General features: G+C 38.3%; 4 protein-coding genes and 2 long non-coding RNA genes across 18 annotated transcripts; 2 read left to right on the forward strand and 4 right to left on the reverse strand.

Moving 5' to 3' along the window:
• Positions 1-1,495: 1,495 nt before the first annotated feature.
• On the forward strand, positions 1,496-3,822 carry LOC140802360 (GATA transcription factor 11-like). The gene is made up of 3 exons (XM_073157875.1): positions 1,496-1,957; positions 2,269-2,533; positions 2,675-3,822. The coding sequence occupies exons 2-3, from the start codon at positions 2,309-2,311 to the stop codon at positions 3,479-3,481; spliced, it is 1,032 nt and encodes a 343-aa protein (XP_073013976.1). The 5' UTR covers positions 1,496-1,957; positions 2,269-2,308; the 3' UTR covers positions 3,482-3,822.
• Positions 1,627-2,400, reverse strand: LOC140802376 (uncharacterized). Its single transcript, XR_012111644.1, has 2 exons — positions 2,260-2,400; positions 1,627-2,179 (listed from the first exon to the last, which is right to left on the reverse strand). It is a non-coding gene; the product is annotated as an uncharacterized lncRNA (long non-coding RNA).
• On the reverse strand, positions 3,761-6,178 carry LOC140802369 (uncharacterized). Its single transcript, XR_012111640.1, has 3 exons — positions 6,037-6,178; positions 5,565-5,674; positions 3,761-3,940 (listed from the first exon to the last, which is right to left on the reverse strand). It is a non-coding gene; the product is annotated as an uncharacterized lncRNA (long non-coding RNA).
• A 429-nt stretch (positions 6,179-6,607) lies between these two features.
• Positions 6,608-7,087, reverse strand: LOC140799988 (pathogenesis-related genes transcriptional activator PTI5-like). Its single transcript, XM_073154599.1, has one exon. It carries the CDS (start codon positions 7,085-7,087, stop codon positions 6,608-6,610), a length of 480 nt encoding a protein of 159 aa, XP_073010700.1.
• A 1,580-nt stretch (positions 7,088-8,667) lies between these two features.
• LOC140802338 (clathrin interactor EPSIN 2-like) lies at positions 8,668-15,982 on the reverse strand. Of its 4 annotated transcripts, none has more exons than XM_073157863.1 (15): positions 15,839-15,978; positions 14,669-14,772; positions 14,489-14,540; positions 14,058-14,137; positions 13,901-13,979; positions 13,576-13,659; positions 13,317-13,462; positions 12,860-13,225; positions 12,525-12,566; positions 12,299-12,394; positions 12,034-12,221; positions 10,657-10,850; positions 9,870-10,278; positions 9,612-9,758; positions 8,668-9,484 (listed from the first exon to the last, which is right to left on the reverse strand). In XM_073157863.1, the coding sequence occupies exons 2-15, from the start codon at positions 14,701-14,703 to the stop codon at positions 9,003-9,005; spliced, it is 2,400 nt and encodes a 799-aa protein (XP_073013964.1). In that variant the 5' UTR covers positions 14,704-14,772; positions 15,839-15,978; the 3' UTR covers positions 8,668-9,002. The 4 variants fall into 4 exon arrangements, with proteins under 4 accessions (XP_073013964.1, XP_073013955.1, XP_073013939.1 ...); XM_073157854.1 differs by having other exon boundaries at positions 9,612-9,764; XM_073157838.1 differs by having other exon boundaries at positions 9,612-10,278; positions 15,839-15,982.
• A 2,280-nt stretch (positions 15,983-18,262) lies between these two features.
• Positions 18,263-22,945, forward strand: LOC140780368 (uncharacterized). Of its 10 annotated transcripts, none has more exons than XM_073125864.1 (6): positions 18,263-18,365; positions 18,459-18,627; positions 20,994-21,222; positions 21,361-21,487; positions 21,579-21,667; positions 22,620-22,945. In XM_073125864.1, the coding sequence occupies exons 3-5, from the start codon at positions 21,032-21,034 to the stop codon at positions 21,660-21,662; spliced, it is 402 nt and encodes a 133-aa protein (XP_072981965.1). In that variant the 5' UTR covers positions 18,263-18,365; positions 18,459-18,627; positions 20,994-21,031; the 3' UTR covers positions 21,663-21,667; positions 22,620-22,945. The 10 variants fall into 10 exon arrangements, with proteins under 10 accessions (XP_072981965.1, XP_072981970.1, XP_072981972.1 ...); XM_073125869.1 differs by having other exon boundaries at positions 22,625-22,945; XM_073125871.1 differs by having other exon boundaries at positions 22,628-22,945.
• The last annotated feature ends 139 nt before the right edge of the window (positions 22,946-23,084 follow it).

A 23,084-nucleotide genomic window follows, 5' to 3' on the forward strand; every position in this document is an offset into this window, starting at 1 on the left:
GGGTGGCTGCACGTGCATGCTGCATGCTGGGAGCATGAGTTGTTGCGTTAGATTTAAGCTTACTTAGACGATCTTAATGTTGATTGAATTAAGAGGATTAGGTTATAAACTTTTATGGCATTTAGAACAAGCGTGCTTCGGAATGAATCTTGTCGGTGCTACAACGTGATGACTTTCGTAAAAGGACAAAGAAGAGAAGGGGACCTGGCGTTCCTTGTCTTGGAGTTGGTCTTAATTTTTGAAATAAAAGTGATCACTGCTTAGTAGCCTTTGATTAGCTTCCAAATCCTCCACCTACGGGCTAAATTAAAGAATAATAGCAAACAATTAGTTAAGTTGGTAGAAAATTAAGCACTGTCAAGTCTCCACACTAGACAATTACAAGTTGGCATTTAACTATTTAAGTGTTGATACGGTTTGCTGAATTTTGGTTGGTGGTACACTTGTACAGGGGTTTGAGTCTAGTTTTGAAATGAAACAGAGCCATAGTTTTAGTGTTATTTATTTAATTACAAATCCTCTTTCTTAATAAGAGGTCACTAGTGGTTGAGTCATTCTAGCTTATAGGTTTTTAGTTTTTTTTTTAAGAATGTTGGAATTATTATTTAACTTCTGTTGATGATGTAAAAAAGAAAAAAAAAGAAAAGAGAAGCCCCTTAAGTAAAACTAAGTGCACCTCAAGCTACTTATCTCACTAATGCTTGAGTTCATAAGCAAGTGCCCAAGATAGTCTATGGCATCCCAACAAACATTTATTGAATTGAGAAAGTGAGAGAATGAGAAAGTTTGAAAGTGAGAGTGAGAGAGTGAGAGATTGATCATTGAAGCAAGGAGTGCAACTCAAGTTAGTTAAAAAAAAGGAGAGGAAACTGGCCATCATTTTAAGGGGGCAGAAAACAACGATGGGTTGTGCGGTCACTTTTGCTCTTTAGTTCTCTTTTCCGTTTTCCCACTCCATTCCGAAAGTATTATTTTAAAGCCCTCCAATTTCCCAAAGGTGGGACTGGAAACAGGTGGGTCCACCGAGGGGAATTAAATCTATATGCAGTGGAAGAGACTTTCTATGAAAAGAGCAAGAGGTACGATTGCCCCTCCAAATTTACCCTTAAAAACCAATGATAGGTGGAGTTAAAAAAATACCAACGTAACAAAAGTAAAATTATAGAATATATTTCGATGACGAGATCAAAACCCACGGAAGAAAAAGATTGTTCCGGAGTTAGATCACGTCTTCTTCTTTTGCCATTTCTTTTTTCCTTCTCTAAAAGTCGACTATAGAACAAGTCAAAAATACGAAGCAAACAACCATTTCAACTTTTTTTTACTTACGTCGCCCGATGAGAGAGAGAGAGACGAAAGAAATCATGTGGCAGAGAGAGGGGGGAAAAGTGCAAAAAAACACCAACCTGGACGCCCGTAAAGAGAGAGGAAGAGCGGTGGCGCGTGGGGCCCGTCGATTACCCACCCAATTTGAACAAATAGGAGGGGGGCGAGAGACTTCAACGTGACGACAGTGTGGATTAATCGCAAGGACAGCTAGCAATGAGAGAAGAAGGCTCACCTACCGTTTTGCATTTTGCATCTATGGGTGGGTAATAGACCTTAAAAATAAAATAAGTTGGCTACTTGTAGAATTGGAATACCATCTCATTCCCATTCATATTCCAATTCCAATTCCAATTCCCGTCCCCAATTTTCCCCCAAACCAGAGAGGCCTCTTCACTTTGGCTCTTCCATCCCATCTCTTTTCCTTTTCTGACAACCCATCGCCACAATGGTTTAAAGCTTCCCTTAAGGAAGAGGAGAGTAGAATTGAGCGAGAGATAAGTAGAGTAGAAGCTTCTCAACTAGAATCACCTCTTTAACTTCCTTCCTACTCCCTTCCACTACCAAGCTGCAAGGAGAAAGAGAGAGAGAGAGAGAGGAGAGCTCTTCTCTCAATAGCTCGCAGTATCAGGTATACCTACTGCTCCGTCTCTTGCTAATTTTCTTCACAATTGCTTGGTATTTCCAAAATTCGCTCTTGCTGGATGTCCAACTCAAGAAACTGCGGTGCAAATGCCGCCCTCCCGATGGTTTCTTGGTCAGTAATTAGCGCTAAAAGATAGTCATCTTTATCGCCGCTCGGATCGTTTGGTTCGGATAAAGTTTGACCCCTGTGAAATCGTCGTCATCGTTTCTGTTAAGGGATAAAGGCGATAAGTTTAACCAACTTAATTAGAGATATTGATGGGATATGTAGTTATATGAAGTCCATACTTGGATCAGGTGAAGAAAGAGACGACGCCTACTGCTGCCGCCGCCGTGGATGTACAACAAGAAGTTCATGGGAGGCGACATTGGACCGTGCGGTGGTCTCTTCGACAACATCGAAGACCTGGTCGACTTGTTCATCGAAGAGGATGTGCTGATAGATAACAAAATGGATTCGACTCCAGCACTTGCCGAGCCCTTGTTTGCACCTCCCCTGCCCGATGCCTTCTCGTGCGACACTAGCGTTGGAGCAAGCTTGAACAAAGAAGAGCACGAGCCCGTAAGTCTCAAAGACCAATTTGTGACATGACGCTCTTTTTGGTGCAACTTTTTGATGATCATTTATAAGTGTATTACACTAATTTCTCTCTGTTGAGAGTTATGGTTGACTGAGTTTAATAATGTGATACAACTACTTCAGGGCCCTGAGGATGCTGAATTGGCTCAATGGTGGTCCAATTTCTTCGGAGACACCACTGATTCCTTCTCCCTCACCTTCAAAGGCTCTGACTCTGGTATCGCCGACACCACCCACACCATCGCCGGTGCGGAAGATGACTCCCTCTTTCGCGCCTCTAGTCCTCTCTCAGTGCTAGAGCCAAATAGCGACAGCAGTGGAGATGGGTCGGATTCCTCTTCTGCATCATCGTCATCCAACTCCTCTGAAGGGAACAGCAAAGATAGCACATTGGCTTCAGAACCTATCTTTGTCGTGCCCGCCCGCGCTCGCAGCAAGAGGCCTAGGCCCACTACCTTCTCTCCGCGCCCCCACGTCACGGCCCCCTTCCTCCCCCCTTCCACGGACGCGCAACAGAACCCGCTAGTCACGTCTTCTGAGCCGGAGAGCATTGGCGAGTTGAGGAAGAAGATGAAGAAGAGGAAGAAGGCCCATTTGGCCTCCCCCGTCGCCTCGGGGGAGGAGCTGGATGCGGCGAGGTTGCAGGTGCAACCTGCTGGAATAAGGAAGTGCATGCATTGCGGGATAGAGAAGACGCCGCAGTGGAGGGCGGGGCCGATGGGCCCGAAGACCCTCTGCAACGCTTGCGGCGTCCGCTATAAGTCGGGGCGGCTGTTCCCGGAGTACCGCCCCGCCGCGAGCCCGACCTTCGTGCCTTCACTCCACTCCAACTCTCATAAGAAGGTCGTCGAGATGCGGATCAAAGCGGACCAGTCTTCGGCTCGGAGCGGTTGTGACCTACTCCAGTACATTCAGATTCAGGAGGAATAAGATATATAATAGTGTTGTTAGCTCGTAGGACTTCTTTCAAAATTTCATTCTTTTGGTTGGATCCATTTCCCCCTTAATTTTGTACAGAGGAAGGTGAGGATGGGGCAGATTATAGGCAAGGCACTAGAATTAGTTGAAGACAAGAGCTGAACATTGAAGACGTCTTAGTTAGAAGAGTAATGAGGGGGGGAAAAGGGGGCTATATTAGTAGCAGTTTTAGCAGGAGTAGTTTAGTTTGATATTGGATCTCAGTGTATTGTATTCTTTTTGCAGTTTAATTCATTATTAGGTAGTCTGGTAGTGTTTGATTTCTAATAAAGGAGTTTGCATTTTTACAGCTACCTACATTATTACTTTACCATTAGACGACAAGGAATAACTTTACCTGAATGCATTTTACTTGAATCCTTCGGTTAACATTGCTGACCAGAGTTTAAATTATCATCGTAACCTTGTTTTCTGCATGCAGGAGAAAGGGAAAAAAAAAGTACATCATCAATTTTGACACTATTATCATAAATTTGGGCATAAAAGTGCGCTTCTCTATTCATGAAACAATGTTGGTTTTATAGAATCATACACTAATCACTAAATTAACCATGATAAACAGTAAATAAAAATGTTAACTTTAATTTAACAACAAATAAATAGAGTTTGGCTTGTCAGGAATAGCATTCCCCTGCCCTCATGAGGAAAGACATTAACTTTTGCAGAGATGATCATCATAGTGCACCCAATCTTCAAACCTTTAACAATAGTCAAGTTTTTCTCCTTATATATCTAAACTTTAAAAAGAGAAACTGTCACAATAATATCGTGCTACTTTACCATGACGAAATGATCAAAGTTGCTTAGCTTTGGATTGGATATCTCTTCATTGAAGCCAATGAAGAGATATTTTGAAGCAAACAATTAGATGCATATTTTTATTGAAGTGGTTTCATGCACAAGACCTACACGTAGTCATCTTGCATTAATTACTCGAAGTTCATTGACACATAATTTAGCCAACAGTCATTTGATTGGCATCAAGAGAACGCACACTCCAATATATACATGAATTGGGCAAATAAACAATGACTAAGACTTGGGCTTGTTTCCCTTTTCTTCTGCTTTTGGCAAAACATGTGGAGGTAAGCAGTGACATTTAAGTACAACTATGTTTCTTGAAATTTAGCTTCACTCAATCTTTAGCATTCGGAAACTAAAATGGTAAATCAACCCAAGAATGGAGCATGGGCCTAAGAACTAGTCACTGTTGTCACCTCTGATCTTTCCTGATCATAGGTGATTGCTGCAATTCCTGATTCAGTTTTGTTAATGCTTCTCTAGCTTCTATGAAATCACTGCATTAATATCATGAAATTAGATGAAGTGCTAATTATACAGAAAAATAAAACTTTTGAAGTGAAACTGGAAAATAAAATGTCATTAGCCCACTCTCAAAGATTTGACCTAACTAAAGTTCTGCAACAAAAGATTAGAGACCATCCCTCCCAAGCCTAACTTAAACACTACAAAATGTGGCAATCCAGGAAGTCTTTTGAAGTTCAAATAAGCACAGTTGATTTGATAAACTAGTACAAAAGTGCATGCCCTACCCTCTGTGTGCTCTGTCTACCTGCAGGCAAACTTACTATAATTTTCTGATGGATTGGTCACCGCAAAAAATTAAGCAATGCAAGCAACAAAGAAGAATAAAACTGAAGACACCAACATCAAGGGCTCAGCAAGCATGAAAATAGGAGTGAAATCATAGTAAGAATGGCAGAGTCACAAAAATCAGGGGAATGAATACTTAAAGAAAAGTTTCAACGATGAAACCTAGTGTTTATCCATTAATATTAAAAAATTATCAGGGCCGAATTAGCAAATGGCATGCATAAAGTCAATTTAGACATACAAAAAGAATGTGGAAAGAGTAGATATCTGCAAATGACGGAAAATATATTATCCTGATCCCAGGAAAAAAAGTTGACAAATTTTTGTGTTCAAATATGGGATTCAAAGAGAGAAGATGCATTTATAACGACAACAAGGTATTTCATAAGTTTCATTTTAAATTATGCAAAAAAAAAATCACCTGAAAAGGAATGTTCTGATCTAGTACTTCATGTTGCTTTCTAAGCACCACTGTCATCCTCCCAAGTGCAAGAAGCTATGAATAGCTCTCCAGGCATCGAACTTGCATCCCTAATAACAATGTGAAAGAGCAATACCTCATTACGATCGAATCAGTGAAGCAATTAAAAGCACATTCAAATAAGAATAAGAAACAAAAATAAAACTACTTAGCAAATAATGCATGATGACCTAGTTACTCTGATTAATACCATACACTTTTCAATCATGAGAAAGAGAATCGCTCTCCGTTCACTTCTTTTGATCTCTGATTTCAACGTTTTCCAAACTCAAGTAGCATATAGAGGGAAACGTTGCAATGGGAAATAATATACTTATCCAGATCAACAACTCGAACTCGAATTTATAATCTAATATATGCTTCCGTATGAAATCAAAGAGAACAAAACAAAGACGAGACGAGATGAGATTACCCTTCTCTCCAACTGCGATCTATGCGAGGAAACAAAGGGCTCGAGGAAGGAGGACGAGAAGAAGAACTAGGGTCTCGTCGATCAGAATTGCGCCATTGTCTTTTGTTTCCGCATGTTATAATTATTATAATTTTAGGTTATATCATAATTACTTCGCTGCTCATGGGCCATGTACGGGCTTGGGCTGGGCTAAGGTCCCGACATGAGCCCTGCACGTGCCCTGAAGGGCTCGGTCTAAGCTACGTAGGCCGATCCTAAATGGGCCAGGCCCGGATTTAGATCGGGTCGAGATCCGTTAAGAATAGAATAGAGTACACGGGAGACTTGCATCTGAAAAGATTAGCTCATATTACAAGTAGACTTTAGAACTTATAACCTATTAGTATTAGGTTACAAACTCGCAAACTTTGGGCGGAAAAATACGTCTCATGTTGATAAATACAAAGAGGCAGCCAAACTCTTTTTGAATTTTAGATTTTTTTTTATACGTGGATGGTTGTTAAATAAAAGAAAAAGAAAAAGAAAAAAGAAGAACACGTCAGCAACGAATGGGGCAGTCGAAATAAACAACTCAGGCGATCTGAGGTGGCTCTGAGCCGTCGGCTCCTCCGGTCTGCGCTATAAGCGGAAAGTTGAGGAGCGCTCGAGAGCCGCGCATCTTATAAGCGGCCCGATCGTACGCCAAGGCGGCTCCCTCGGCCGTCTCGAACGTGCCGAGCCAGATCCTCGCGCCGCGACGCGCCGAGTCCCTGATCTCCGCGGCGAACTTCCCCCACGGCCTCTCCCGCACCCCTCGATAGCGCCTCTTGGTCCTCGTCGCCACCGGCTCAGGCCTCCTCCTCGGCTCCAGATCGAGGCGAGCCGCCATCGGCTCCAACGCCCTCAAGCTCGCCCCCCTCAAGATCTGGTACAAGACCACGTCATCCGAGTCGTTCTCGTTCAACGGTAGGCAAGAGCCGGCCGCGTCGGAGGCGTCGGTGACGGTGGAGGAGGCGGGGGAGCACAGATCGGACGGCTGGGAATGGTCGTCGGCAGGGTATCCCACTTCCATGTGAGCATAGGAGGAGGAAGGAGATGGTAATGGTGGAAGAGAAAGAGGAAGCGACTTTTTATAGGGCGTGGGCGTCTAAACCCCGGGTTTGGGTTAACTAACGGCGGATCTGCGTCCAGTTGTCCAATAATTTAGATATTTCTTTTTTTTTATTTTTCTCAAAGGGAATAATTCGGATATTTAATCAGCGCTTCACATTTGTTTTCGACTGCACGAATTTCCTACAACCCAAGTACTTATCGGCCCATACCGGAACAAAGTTGTATTTGAATAAAAACAAAATTCGTGCAGTCGGAGCTGCAGAGGATTCGCTGCCGTGTCGCTTGGAGAGTCGTAGAAGTTCCACACATGGCGTCAACACCGTCGTCAGTGTAAAGGTAGAGATGACGTCACTAAAGCAATGGGTACAAGTAGGTAGCGGTGGGATTCATGCATGTGAAGTGGAAGATTCGTGTTCGTCATTCATTGTTCTTCCAGAATCCAGATGGATGGATGGATGGATGAGCAGCTAAAGCCAGCCTCGAAAGTAACGTGATTCAGACGACAGCGGGTGTGGACTGGAAAAAGGATTACAAGTTGACTAGTTGAGGTGTATTTTTTGGTTCACGCCTGGAATGGAGAAGAGAGTTTTTATACTCCATGCGGCTGGATCCTTGTCAGATCCAATCAAAGTCACACTCCGAATCTTATCATCTGGAAAGGTTTTCTGATTCACAAGGTTCTTGTCAGATCAAAATGCTTTCTAGGGAAGCCCATAGACGATTTACTAATTTTACGGAGATTATAATAAGGTCAATCTGATACGTATTCAGAGAGAAACGGACAAAACTATTACTAATAAAATAAAATATTATAAACTCGAGGATGTAAATAAATAATAAAAATAAAGCATGACCCTTGCGAATGTGCTGAGAGCCTTGAGTAGATTTTTATAAATTAACCAAAAAAACAGTGTGGGAGGAGGAGGTTGAGGGGCCATAGTGAATGAACGTTAGCAGCAATCACGGCGACTGCCCACCACCGCGACGTTGATCGCCTTGGTGACCTCGACAAGGCCGTGGTCAAGAATGATAAAAGTAGAAGAGGAGAAAGAAAAGAGAAAGAAGCAAGGAGAAAAGAGAGGAAAAATTATCTGTATCGGTTGTTAATTTATAATACGAGATTGTGAGTTTGATAAGGGATGAGTTCAGTAGCCCCTATCGTTACTTGAGTTGGTATCTTACTAAATTTTTATTATGACACTATATGCGTATAAGAGAGGGTATCCTAAGGTTAGTGATCAATCAAGAGGAGAGAAAAAAAGTCACAATTAAGTGATGTGTGCAATATATTGAAAATGTTCAACCTTGACTTCAAACCAGCCATAAAACAACTTAACATAGGGAGGTCATTGATGCTAGTGTAGGAAACACTAAGTTTCTAGAATAATCATGTTCAAAATGGCCATCATTGTGTGTAAAATGTCAAAGAGACTAATTGCAGATATTAATCTGTCAGCAAAAGAATCAGGAGATATTGTCCTGCATAGATAAAGAATAAGGCATCATCTTAAACAAGACAATATCATTCCCTCTTCAACATTTTTTTAAAGAATAATACATCTTTATTAGGTATCCAGCAAACATGCTGTAATAAATCATACCAATAGATCACAAAACAAGCAGCGCAAGTCTGCTGGTCATCCATTACACCACCATATCAGACAGCTCCACTAATTAGGTCTGCCTTCCAGTTGTACCAATCAAAGATCACACTGATATCACACTTACTCATATAAACTGATAATTACATCCAGACCCAACTTAGACAGCAGAATCATACTGAAAAAAGGGCTAATGTAAACTAATATACATGACCAAATCTTAATAGTGGTTTACTTCTCAAACTTTCTTCATTGAGAGGTTATCTCATATGCTCATCTATACCCGCCTCCGTACATCTGTTGTGAACCATACCCTGTACTCATCATAGGATTGTAGCCAACACCAGGCGTTGCAGCTCCACCAGGAATTATTCCGTTGGGCGGCCTCATAGGCATTCCCTGACCCATGCTCATTCCAACGTTCATCCCCATGCTCATTCCAACGTTCATCCCCATGCCCATCACAGTTTGCTGATTCATACTCCCACCATAAGCACCCATTCCCATACCAGCACCGCCAGCCATGCCCATTCCAACACCCATTCGAATGCCCATGTTAGATCCTATCATGGGGTTTGAAGACGGTGCCAGGCCAGTCGCACCAACACGACCAATACCAGATCCAGCCCCCATAGCTTTGCCCATGGTAATGGTGGATGTCACAAGAGCTGTGGAGCTTTTCTTCTCGTCTCTTCTCTCCTTCCGATTGATGGAGTCAAAGTCAACTCCAATGTCAGCATGTGGATTGATTTTAGCTGTAAATTATATCAATATTAAAGAATCAGCAAAATAATGCAGCTGTAGAGGAGCTCTCATTGACCAACAAGAATGTTAAAATGATAATCAGACAACAGGGATGAGACATGAAGAGAAAGCACTTACGTCCAGAAATGTTTAGATCGACTAGACCTCGGTTCAATGTGTCAGCCCAGACTGTAGACTTTGGTTCAAACTTTTTTATTGGCTGAGGTTTCTCAGATTGCAAACCTGAAATAGCAGCTGTTTCTGAGGAAAATGGACTGGATAACCCTGGATCTGAGAGAAGGTTCACATTAGATTTTTGTACATTTGTCGAAGAAACATGCTGAGCTGCGTGTAAAATAACTGTAGTTTCTTGTGAAGCTAGTGGAGCTGGTGGACCTGAATGCTGAAGAAAGTCAGAATGGCCTGTCTGCAAATTTGCAGTCGTGAAAGGTTGAGCTGCTGGTGAAGGAACGTTGGTTGCAGATACTGGTTGTGGAGGAAGTGAACCAGTATTATAAACTCCCGTGTGTGCAATAGGCATTTCTGGGGCCAAAAATGCTGGACTTGAAAATGAATGATGCAGACCACTTGATATACTTGGAGTATAAGTGATATCACCAAGAATACCCCCAAAATCCAAGCTTGTGGTTTTTTCAATTTTTGGAGCCATGGGTGGAAGAGCTTCAGCACTTCCAGTTGAATCATGAGTCTGGAAGGAATAGGCAGGTGCAGAACTTTGTCGCTGAGATGATATACCTTCTTGAGTAGCCTTAAAAGGAGGATCTCCAAAAGGATTATCATTAGGCTGCATCAAAGATCAAACGAAAGATGTCATGATTGGTTGACCACCACTGACAACAAAAATATCGCTAGTTACTGGACAGAGTACATGATGTATTGATGTACTAGAAAATGGCAGAGCCCTGGTCAAATCTATATTTTCGCATGAACCACAATGAGATTCCGATAAAGCTACATAACAACCTTCCAATTAATTTAGCTCCACATAATATATACTTATATATCTTAGAGGATGTATATGGCTTAGATTTTAATTGTTTATTATTTGATGCTTGAAATCAACTGAATGTGATTACATGAGAAGGTGCAAACATGGAAGCATCATATGCCTTAAGAAAGAAAAAAAAAAGGGAAAAACTTGCAACTAAATGGCCAACCATACCTGGCTAATTGCACTGGACACTGATGACAGAGCTACAAAATTGGTTGTCCCAAAGCTTGAATTTGCTGGAATTTCAGCCTCGGGGGAGGTACTTGTGAAATCCACAGGGACCAAAGCCAACGAATTAATAGGATCTGATGATGTCAATGACCCAAACAAGTCCATCTCCGGATTACTTGTAGCTGGTGCTGAAGCTGAAGGGAAAAAGAATAAACTCACATTACCGACTGATATATGTTACTGTTTAAGTACTACCAAGGACCAACAGCAAGATGGCAGATAATAGTAAAGTACCAAAACTTGAATCATGCACAGCTGTTTTTTCCCAGTAATTATATTAATCATTATCATAGACACTAATTATTCTTGCAAAATTTTCTTAGGGATTTGGGTGTGGGTGCTTATTTTCACTATTGCTACTGAGTTTTATGCTCAATCACTCTCTACTTTCTTCCTTTCTTTTGATCATATGTTACTTTTTAAAGAACTCTGCATTGTGAAGCATCACATCATATCTGTTGGACCTGTACGTATCATCTGCGGTCTATTTTAATCTAATCTACAGACACAATTAGTCTGTCTCAACCAATATAATTGCTCCCAAGTATACCATCTGCAATGCAACACATCATTCATGCCCACCAATTAAGTGTGCAATTAACAGAATGAGCTTGAAATCGTTGCCCTATTGTGGAGTTTTTCTTTAAGTTGCCAACATAATAATAAATATCAGCAGACCTTTTTGGGCTTTCTTCTAGAGGATTTTAAATGCAAGTAAAGCAATCAGCTTGAAGTAATATACAAGAAGCTAACAAACCTTCAATTGAGGGTTGCTTGATGAAAGAAACTAGGGTAAATATATTTTTCATTGTAAGATTTTTCTTCTATGACAAAGTAAGAGAATTGTTAACATCAAAATTTGTCGTGTAGTGTTCACAAGCTCCACTAAGTAGATTAAGTTTGTTAGGCCAACGTGCAAGAGCCTACACATTTAAACCATCCAAACTACAAAAAGATATTGAGATAATGCACAAGCAGATATATTTAGATGATAAGAGACATCATTCCAAATCTTACTGGAGGATGGTAGAACAGCACGTCAGGTACAAGACATTTAATTCTCGTGCGTAATGTTAATAAAATTGTATTCCAGAATTCGGATTTCTAGTTAGACCCTGAGTTCTTTCAGATGTTGTTGCAATCAGAGAGAATTCACCTAACATCACATCAAGGGCTAGAGATACAAACTATTCTAGTGGACCCATGAGAATGATCAAACACTTCTGCCACTATCCTTAGGTTGCACAGGAATGGAAAGCTATGCAATTACATATATAGCTTAACATGTAGTAATTGAAAATCCAGAATAGAAAATACCTGAAAAAGAGCCACGTGGATCAAATTCATCAAAACTATTAATTTCCTCAGTTTGTATTGGTACAGAAACACTAGCCACAACTGTCTCTGGGCCTTGAGGGCCTTGAGTTACATTTCCAGAAAAGCTTGATCTGGGTACAGATGGTGAAGAGGATTTTCTGGCAGTCGTAGATCCATTTCCTCCATTGCTTGAATTGGAAGTTTTGTCAAGAACAGTTTGCATAATCCTTGATACAGTATATAAAAGGAGGAGACAAAAAATTACCTTTCTTCCAGTGGACGGTTTTTCGCATCATTAATGGCTTCTTCATAGCTGGGCGGCGCATCCACATTCTGCTCAGAAAGCTTGTGCTCAAGCCGCCTGGTAATGCATTGTTATGTTAGTCCCAAAGAAAAAAATTGCACCTCCAATTTTATAATGAACTTTGTCATCACTTTCTGGAATAAAACCACTATGCTATTTACAAAGGCAAAGGAAGTTAAAATTCCACCTTCCATCCTGAGAATGGTCATCAGCTCTGGCACCACCACTTCTGCAAAAAAAGAGAAGCAGCTATGTATACTTAGGTAATAAATCATCTGTGGTATATTTGTTAAAAGCATATACATCAAGGCATTTACTGTGATGAATACTTGTCTGTTCAACAACTACAGAATAGAAGAATATAGACAATCTAAAAATATAAATCACTCTGCATCAATAAAGTTTTTAGTATCCCTCGAAACATCTAGGTTAGAGGAAGAGGAATAACTACATAAATTAAGAATGAACAGTTTTCATTGGCAATAATGTGTATTTGTGGTATGGGCAGGACGAAAAACAAACCTTGATGAATACCGGTCCTCATCATCGAAAGGACGGTCTCGTTCTCTACTGACGCTTCTATTTCTTGCCCGATACGGATAATCATCATTGCCATTAGATCTTCTATATTCTTCCTCTCTATAACTGTCTTTCCCATAATTTTCATCAGATTCCCTACCATAACGGTCTCCTTCTCGACTATATGAATCTCTATCTCTACCATATCTATCCTCGTCTTTGTATCCCAATTCTCTTTCCCTTCCATACCCATTTCGATCGCCATCCCTATTACCATAACGATCATCATCGTAATGATCACCATAGCCACCTCTGCTGGAATAAGAACTAGGCCTATGTGTTCCACCAGTTGAAAAGTTACTGCGATACCTATAGAACAACAACATATTATGATTTTCTACGCATGGCAACTCATGTAATTGTTTTATTTTCTTTCTTAAACTCCATGTAGTATACTCACTTGTCTTTATTAGCAAAGGCTTTCTGCCTAGCTTCTTCTATTCTCTCTTTGTCATTGACAAGTGCAACAAGACTCTGCGATTTCCTTCTAACATTGTTTCCCTGGTCTCTGCCTTTAGAATCGATATATTGGAAGTTGGATAAGGTCTGAAATTAAAGAAAACATAAAATCAAATTTTACATAGTAATTGATGTTGTCAACAAGGTGAAGCATACAGTTTAGAGAAAATAATAGATAAGAATTAGACAACAAATAATACCGATATCTGATAGGCGTGCTCCCTGATATCATCGATGATACGCTCAGATCCATGTGCAACTAGATAATCCAGAACAGTTAATGACTGCAGTTCAATGGAATGAATGCTTAGTTACCAAGGGGTGATAAAGAAATTAAGAACTAAAACTCCTAATGAAATGGTAAATAAACTTCCAATGAAATGTTAAAGAAAATAACAGAAACCATAGAGATTCCACATTCCAAGTGCACTGAATGTAACTAATGAAAGATAGGTCCAGAATTTAAGAACTATATATATATACATACATACATATATATATATATATATATGTTGCAGGCTGCACCTTATATACATGACGCCAGTTTTTCCCAGTATCATTGATCCTCTTCCAAATCACATTCATAATAATCTGGTATTCATAACTGCACATGTACATAATATATTAATCTCAAAATGAAGAAACATCATAAATTTTTATGATTAAAAAACTGTAAACTTACTAATTTCGAGTTGCTTCTGCAATATCTGCCAGAAGTGAGCCATGCGGCCCCCATGGTTCATTGCTTGTGGCATCAAGAATCTAATAGAGCATCACGGAAAGGAAAAGATAAAAATCCTAAGTCAACTGCCTAACATGTAAAGAACAATGCAGCTAAAACTACCAAAAAACTGGTGATTAGGGAAATGGCAAAGAAAGAAAAAGACAAAGAAACTAGAGCACAAGGCCTCTGCCAATGAAGAGCCTGAGACTGGCAAACTGTAAATAGCTATACTGCTGTTCATGGATACATTGTCTCAGTGACTAGAGCATGCATCGCCAAGGTGCATAGCCAATAACTAAAGACATCACACCATGTGATGCGACCAGAAAAGAAAATTGTTTCTGGAAAAAAATGAACGAACAAATTATAATACAATTCAAACAGTTTACCTTCTGTTCCATTCCAGGGACCTTCAAAACCTTTTTATTCACCTCTCGCTTTCTGCACAACATCAAAACCAATTTACAGTAGACCCACATGCCATAACCAAATATCTGTTGTATAATGAGATAAATTCAACTTAAAAGTAAGAAATAAGACAGCAAGCATCCAGAAGAAAAGTTCCATACAGGTCGCGAACTGTTTGGTCAAAAGCTTTCTTCATGATTCCCTTGGAGCACGTGTAATTTTCTGATCAGCGACTACCCCCCTTCAAAAAGAGTCCAGAACACCACTACATAAAGAGATAGTCACGAGAAAAAAAACAATGTCAGATACTAGCAATGCCACTTATATGGTGTGAAAATGGTACAACTTCACAAACTTCATAAGGATAAAAAATTATACAAAATTGGGTAGCAGTATAAGCACAGGAGAAAGAGACCAGGTGAAAGAACTTCGCAAAAGGGAACTCAATATTAGATCCAGATGCCCTATACTAGAAGCTGGCATATCAAAATGACACCATGATAAGAGGATATGTGGATTATTAGTGAATTCTTCTACTAGTATGGTGGCAACTATGAAAGCTGAAAGCAAATAATCATACAAATGGAGATGCAATCAAGAGATACAATAATAGACTGATAGATAAGAATGTTAAGCATTAGAAGTAAAATCTCAAATTCTAAGTAATAGTTGGTCAAAAAATGTTGGTCAAATTCTAAGAAGTAATATATCAATGGTAATTGAGACATTGCAGTGAAACATTAACGAAGCTGCTGAAAGGCATATTATGTATATTATTGTGACGAGATCTGAAAAAATAAGATTCAACAATTTCTTTTTCTTCTCTTAATTTTATGTCTCCGAGTAATGAATCCGCAGAATAAATGCAACAAAACCATGAATTGCTATATACAGATAATATCATCAGATAAAGAGTAAAATTCTACTTTTATGTAACTTTTGTTGACAATTCTAGCACAAGATGTGAAAGAGATTAGAAACAGAAAAGGTATGACCTTACTAGAAGAACTCAGTAGTTTAAGAGATTCACATAATTGGGTCAGTCTCAATCGGAATCATAACATCATAAGAATTGTATTCCTTTAACAAAAAAAAAACCGGAAATTGAAAATCTTCCAAATCGAATATTTTCAGCTAGAAATTCGAATCCCTATCCAAATAACCAGAAAAAAAACCAATAAATCAGCTAATTCCTTCAATAAAACCGTGCAAGAAGAAAGATCTACCTAGATCGAGATGGGAGCCCTCATGTAAGCATACACAAAATAGAGAGTAAAGAAGATCGAAATATAACCCGATCTTTAACGAGCTGGGAGATAAATCAAACTAACCTAAAGAGATAGCTAGATCCGACCAGCGAATGCTCTACAAGAGAGTTGGGTTTTGGCGTCCGTCCGAATGGTAGGTCACCCTTCTCTCTCTTTTGTGTTCGTTGAGAATATTATTAGGGAAGGTAGGGGGTGCGGAAAAAATATAGAGGAAAAAAGAGGGAAGGTAGCTAATCTTGTAATTATGTTATTTTAATGGACCAAAATTAACTGGAAATTATTAATAAATTTAAATAAAATTTTCAAATAGGACCCCGAATATTAGTGATTTTATGATTAAGACCTATCTCTGAGCTATTTGTAGCCCACTCTCACCTTCTGCCTTTAATTATAATATCACACACCCTACATTAATTTAAACTAACCAATTTCTAACCAAAAGATACCTAAATAGGATAATCCTTTCATTTTAAGGAAGCCCAAAGGTAATAAGATATTTATTTCAAACCAAAACATTACAATTAGTTAATTAGTTGGTTGATTGCTACCGATAGTTGCAAGTCTGATTGCGGAGATAGAAGGCGGAGGAGGAGAAAGGCGAAAGAATACAAGAGAAAAAAGAGAGATAAATATAAATATAGGAAAAAAAATTAAAAAGAAAAAAAAGACTATGAAATAAGAGAAAGAAAGATAGAAAATCTGACACTACTACAGTGTGAAGAGAAAGTTTGTCTCTTGAGTTATTTATGTACTTTTTTATTTATGGAGTTTAAAAATATTATGAGCAGTGATTTAAAGTAACTAAAAATCATTTAAAATATAGGGCGTCATTTGAAAACTTCTCTAAATGATTGTGTATATATTTGCCAAAACCCAATCAAATCTAATTTAACGGTGAGAAATATAATATAATATAGCTTATAAATAATATAAATTAGGCGCATCGCATCCAACGGTGAGAGATGAGTGGGCCAAGTGATGGGCCTAGACTATCCACCATAGCACCAGGTTGGACAACTACGTATAACCAAACCTCCGACGACGCGTTCCGCTGATAAAAGAAGACTACTACTATTCGTTAGAATGTTCCATCGAGAATTTTAATTTTAACTTCTGAGTGAAATATTATCCAATTCAAATGTTTCCCAGAAGAATAAACTTTGATATATAATATATGTGGCAGAGCTTAGTATTATGAATATAAAAGGAGTTAGGTAAAAATAAACGTAATAATAATAATAATAATAATGATGATGATGATAAAAGAGTTGGGGACTTTGAGAGTCGTCGGCTGGCGTGCAAGTGCGTACAGCTGGGTGTGGGTGTGAGATAGAATATGACTTCAATGATGGAAATCAAAAGTTGGAACGTGGAAATTTTGACCCTGCTATAATAAATTGCACCATTTTAGGTCACATGCTCGTGGAATAAAGGAGCCTTCAGCGAACCTTGCTCTCGTTAATCTCGAAGCAAAATTAATTCTTAAGTCTAAACTCATTTAATTCCCAGCGGGGCTTAAACAAGCTTAAATCAAATTAGAGATAGATATGAACTAATTTAAAATCATGATCTAATTGTCACAGATTATTTGTGTATATATATATATATATAATCTAAGTTTTATTGAGATGAGCTTGAGCAAATTATCTTATAATTAAGCTTGGCCGAAAATTAATTTCAAGCTTAGTTTAATGTCAGGCTCGGCTCATTCAATCTCATGGAATCTAAACTAAGCTCGATCTATTGCTTACCTAGTTGCTACAACATCTAATAGTAATTTTAAAAGTTATTTTATAAATTGTAGGTATTTTATTTATGCATTTCTGTTTTACTTTTTAGTTGCAGAAAGCTTAATTTGACGAAGATATTTTCGTTTATATATAAAGTTATATAATAAGAGATAAATTCAAAAGTATAAATCTAACTAAAAAATAATTGAAAAGAGATGGCTTAAAAAGGAAGAGCATAAGGAAGGGAATGAGGACAAAATTATTTAAAAATTAATTTTTTTACCTTCATGAGAGTAATTTAATCTAACTAAAAAAAATATACTTTTCATATACTTAGTATGTGAGTTTTAACTCACCGAAGGCTTAACACATAAGTTTAGTTGTAGATTTTCAAAAGTTTAGGAGGGTATTTATATGTTTTTATAATATAATGAAGTAAAGTGATACCGAGTCAAAGTATAGTGGAGCAAAGTGTAATTAAACCTAAAAAAATAGCGCTCTTAAGATATATAAACTAAAAATTAATTATATGTATATAATGATCTAGCGAAAAGTTTACCAAGTATCAACTCTAATATTTATGGAAGGTTTTTAACCAGTAAACATTTGTCATTAGTCTAATTCCATCAACGTCCTATTATTAGTTGGTTTTGGGCCTTTTTCTTCGGCTGAGGATTTAGGGCTCAATCTGGGTACAGTGTGTCAGCCCAGACCCGCATAAGCAGGCTACCGGGTCGGGCTGGCCTAACGGGTTTAGGGTTAGTAAAAGAAACATCTCACCCTCGTGCTCTAGTACTCTCTCGATCCTCTCGTCTCTCCAAAGGTGGACGGCGCACGGCGGCTGTTGCGAGCGGCGCACGGTCGGTCCTCTCTCTCTCTCTCTCTCGCTACCCCCACCGGCGGTCACCGCCTCCCACTCAAAATCTCACTCTCTCATTTACCATATTTTCCAGTTAATTTTGAACCATTAAAATGATGATAAATTAGCTATCCGCACCGACTACCTTCCCTGGTTATCTTCTCAACGAACACAAAAGAGAGAAGGGCGACCTACCATTTCCCACTGACGCCAAAACCAACTCTCTCGTAGCATTCGCCGGTCGGATATAGCTAACTTATTAGGTCAGTTTGATTTCTCTCCCGGCTCGTTAGATATTGGGTTATTTTTCAATCTTGTTTGCTCTTTATTTTGCGTATCTTTACGTGAGGACTCGCATCTCGATCTAGGTAGATCCTTCTTCTTGGACGGATTCATTGAAGAAATTAGCTGATTTCCTGGTTTTCCTTTTCTCGGTCATGTGGATAGGGACTTGGATTTTTAAGCTGAAAATATTTTGATTCGGAAGATTTTCAATTTCCAGTTCATTGTTAAAGGAATATGATTCATGATATGATGTTTTTCTCAGTCGCAATCCTATTTAGAATGAACCGATTATGCGAATCTCTTAAATTAAATTACTGAGTTTTCTTGTAAGGTCATACCTTTTCTGTTTCTAATCTCTTTCGCATCTTGTATTAGAATTGTCAACAAAACTTACATATGTCGGAAGTGAAATTCAGGGTTTTGTTACATTGATTCTGCAGGTCCATTACTCAGAGTACGCCTCTCAGTGGCTTCCTTATGTTTCATTGCTTGAGTCTGAATTAGCATTGATATATTACTTAGAATTTGAGATTTGGCTTGTAATGCTTAACATTCTTATCTATATGTCTTGTATTTTTTAGTTGCATTGCCATCTTAACAATTATTGTCTATTTAAAAACTGAAAGTAGACTATCCATCATTGCAGAAGATAATAAACAAGACAACTACATATAACCAAACCAATGACACGTTCTTCCAATAAAATAAGTTTATTCGATGTATTTGTTAGAATGTTCTATCAAGAATTTTGGTGAGCTACTGAGTGAAAAGTTATATATCTCAAATGTTTCCAGGTTTCAATTTTGTTATTGAATTACTTAATTAACCTATGTACATCGGTACGGTATCCATAGACTCTCTTTTTCGTAAGCTAAAGGAGTTGGGAGTTGTGGGCTGGCATGCAAGTGCATACAACTGGACTCTAGTTCTACCTAGGAGAATAGAATATGACTTCAATATTGGAATGAAAAGTTGGAATATGGGAATTTTAACCGAGTTTAAATTGCTTACTGTGTCGTGCATTAATCATTTAGGTGACATGTTTCATGGAATAAGTGAAGTGATTGCTAAGATATATAACTCCAATGGACTCATATTAGTTCTAGGGATAATATTCTAAGATTATGGATCCGTAGGCTAATTAGAGGTTAGCCAAACAAGCTATATAGTTTGGACAAATAAATCAACCCTTTTAAAAAACTAGTTAGAATAAGCCCAAACTATGTGCATATACTATACTATTATAATAAAAATTTTATTAAATATCAACTCTAATGCCCATGAGGGGAGTCGAACCAACAACCTTTTGTTAGAGGCTGATAGGACCTAATTACTACGTTACAATGTTCGACTTTATCTCATTTGATTATAAGGGACATGGTTTGGATCTTTTTCAATCTCCTTGTAAATGAACGCGATTAGTTGGATGCCCCACATGTCAGATATTTAATAAATTATTTGGTTAAAAAGTAGCCACTATCTTTCCATGCATCGCACCTAACCTACTAGAACACCACCTTTTGATGTACTGCATTTTTAGTTTTGCTACGTTGGACATCCTACTAGCACTACTCTTATTTTACTAATTCCATCAACGTCCTATTATGCGATTGGGCCAAATTAGTTGGTTTTGGCCTTTTGGGCCTTTTGGCAGGCCATGTTGGTGCTTGGTTAGCGGGTTGGATAGGTAATTGGTAAAGCAGGCCACAAGTTAATCGTACATTAATGACTAATCAAACCCAAAACAAAATCTTACAGAGAAATATTCCTAATTGTGATATCCTCGCCTCTCTTCGAGCAGCGGTTTCTCTCCATTTTTCTCGTGAGTGCGAACAGTGAGAGGTATCTATCTTTTGCTCTATTTGTCTTGTGCGCGCAAGCGAGCGACGATCCCCTCCCTTCTCCACAGTATGTGTTGATTTCTCTTTTTTGAGGAGGTATGAGTCTGGAGTTGTTTTTAAAATCTATTGAGAGCAGCTAGGACTTTTATCTATTGATACGTGAGTCTGGAAATGCCTGTAATTTGTATCTCAACCAGCTTTCGAATGTTGATTACTTCTAACCATCTGCATGTTAACATCTGTGAGAGTGGAAAAATAAGTAAATTTGAAATATTTACGAAGAGATCTAGTTTGCTCTATAGTTTGCAATAGTTTTATTAGACTTGTAATTTGATCTCATGCCTCTGCATCAAGTCTGTATGCAAACTGTGAGCCTACATTGGTTACCAGATGAATGACCATAAACAAATATTATTATTATTATTATTTTATCAAGTTTTTTATTTTATTTTAATGTGGTAATCCTTATTATTTTCTAACTATTTGTATGGTATGAATTACAGCAGTGGAAATGACATTGAGGTTCTGATTCTGATGAGCGATGGCAATTGAACATAAACTAGATAATATGGCGCAGAAAGTTGATCCGGTACCTCCCCCAGTTAATTTTTTTTATATTGCATCCCAATTCAAACGGTGGGGCAAAAAGTATCCCTTTGTCCGATATGGTCTGCCCTTTATTTCCCTCACAGTTTTAGGGTCCTTAGGCCTTGCTCATCTTATACAAGGCAGGTGAGTTATCATACTTTTTTAAATATCTTCTTTGTTCCATTTAGGAGCAATACTTTCTTTCTGTTCTTATAACATTTCTTATCCGTGTTGTTAAGCACTACTATGTATGTCTGATTCTCTATTGGCTTAATTGATCAGTAAAGAAGTGACAAAAGAGAAAGATGATCTAGAATGGGAGATCATAGAAACAACGAAAGCACTGAGTAGAACTGGACCCATGGAAGGCTATAAACCGAAGAAGCTTTCTTTGGAGGAAGAGCTAAAGGTACCTGGATTTTCTATCTGGTAGTTCAAGTTTATCCTTGTGATGCAGTTATTCTTTGCTTAGCTCAGTGAGGAGTTATATATTTCTGCAGGCTTTGCAACAGAAGGTTGACATAGACAATTATCAGTACAAGAGGATCCCCCGACCTAATGAAGGGAAGCCAAACCAAAACTAAGTAATGTATGTCAAATAACTTCCATTACATGATGTTCTGTAGTAAAGCAAATTTTGTTTGATTCCAAGTCTGTAGGTTTCCCAGTATGTGATTCCTATAGATTTTGGTTGGCATCTTTCATCAATTAGTGCCACATTTTGCTAGTTTATACTAATTCCTTCCTGTAAGCATGAATGTTTTTCTAATCCAAGTTCGACAGAAAAAGAATCTTGCTTTGCGTCTTCTCAATTGTTTATATGCCAAATTGTTAAGCAAGTGGAAGAATCATACGTATTCAAATATGATAATTGCAAGATGCTGGGGCTTCATATAGCATTGTAATGTGAAATGTGTTTTTGCATGATAAATCTATTGAAAGATTATTGAGGAAGTATTAAAATTGTCAGCGTTAGAACTTCCATATTTTGCACTCCCAATGAAGTTATCTATATCATCTTTTTTTGCTTTATCTGCAGAATATCTGTTCTATTATGTCAAGTAAATTTCTTGAGGTACTTTATAACATCCTTTTAAATCATACTGATTGGCTATAAGCAGGTTTATAATTGAGAATGTAGCTTACTCAATGGTTACCGCTTCCCTATGTATTAGAGTTTTACCCCTACTAAACCATCTTCCTATGCTTATCCTTGCCACTTAGGCATCCTCAATGCTATTCAAAAGGATGTGACTCATGGCACTATCTTGTGATTTGTTACTTTCATGTATATTCTGTTAAATAATATATGCACATCAGTTACATGTTAGATTACATAGATCAGAAATTTATGTTATTATTTGTGGAATTGATTTACATTTAATTTGGTTTGACAGTCCAATCTGAATTCAAACTGATTTGTATCTGAGTGATCCAACTGTTAGATGCATCATCTATGGAACATGAAGCTAAATCTCAAGTAGGATCTAAATGAAAGCAATTGACAGATTTACTGAAGCTCTTTTTTGCTTGTTGGTTAGGATAGCAGAAACATGAGTTTGAAGATGCAGACGACAATGACCATGGCCCAGAGATCGAAGAACCCGTATGCCTGCAGGAGGAATGATGTTGGTGTTCTCCAGAATTGTGGTGGTTTTGTGTATCTTTTGGTGTAGCTAATTGTGGAATGTAGGATAGTTGTTTTGGAATAAAGGGTCATACACAATAAGATGGTCACTTGTATACTAGTCTTTAAGGTCTATTGTAGATTTGAATTCTCTTGGTTGAGATACTACCAGTACTTCTAGATGAGAAGTTTTTTGCTGTATCACTCAAAGATTCTTGAATAAAGTGGGTAACTTATTCACATTTTCTTCATCAAATTGAAAGAAAAAGGATGCAAATAACGTAATATCCTGTGAAGCTTGTTGAATTCTGGCTCAATTTTGATATACGTATAATCTGATTTGATTATAGAGCAGTTTAAGTGATGATGGAAACTTATG

Source organism: Typha latifolia, chromosome 1 (genome assembly GCF_019914945.1).
Source record: "Typha latifolia isolate L0001 chromosome 1, TyphaL0001v2, whole genome shotgun sequence".
NCBI lineage: Eukaryota > Viridiplantae > Streptophyta > Magnoliopsida > Poales > Typhaceae > Typha > Typha latifolia.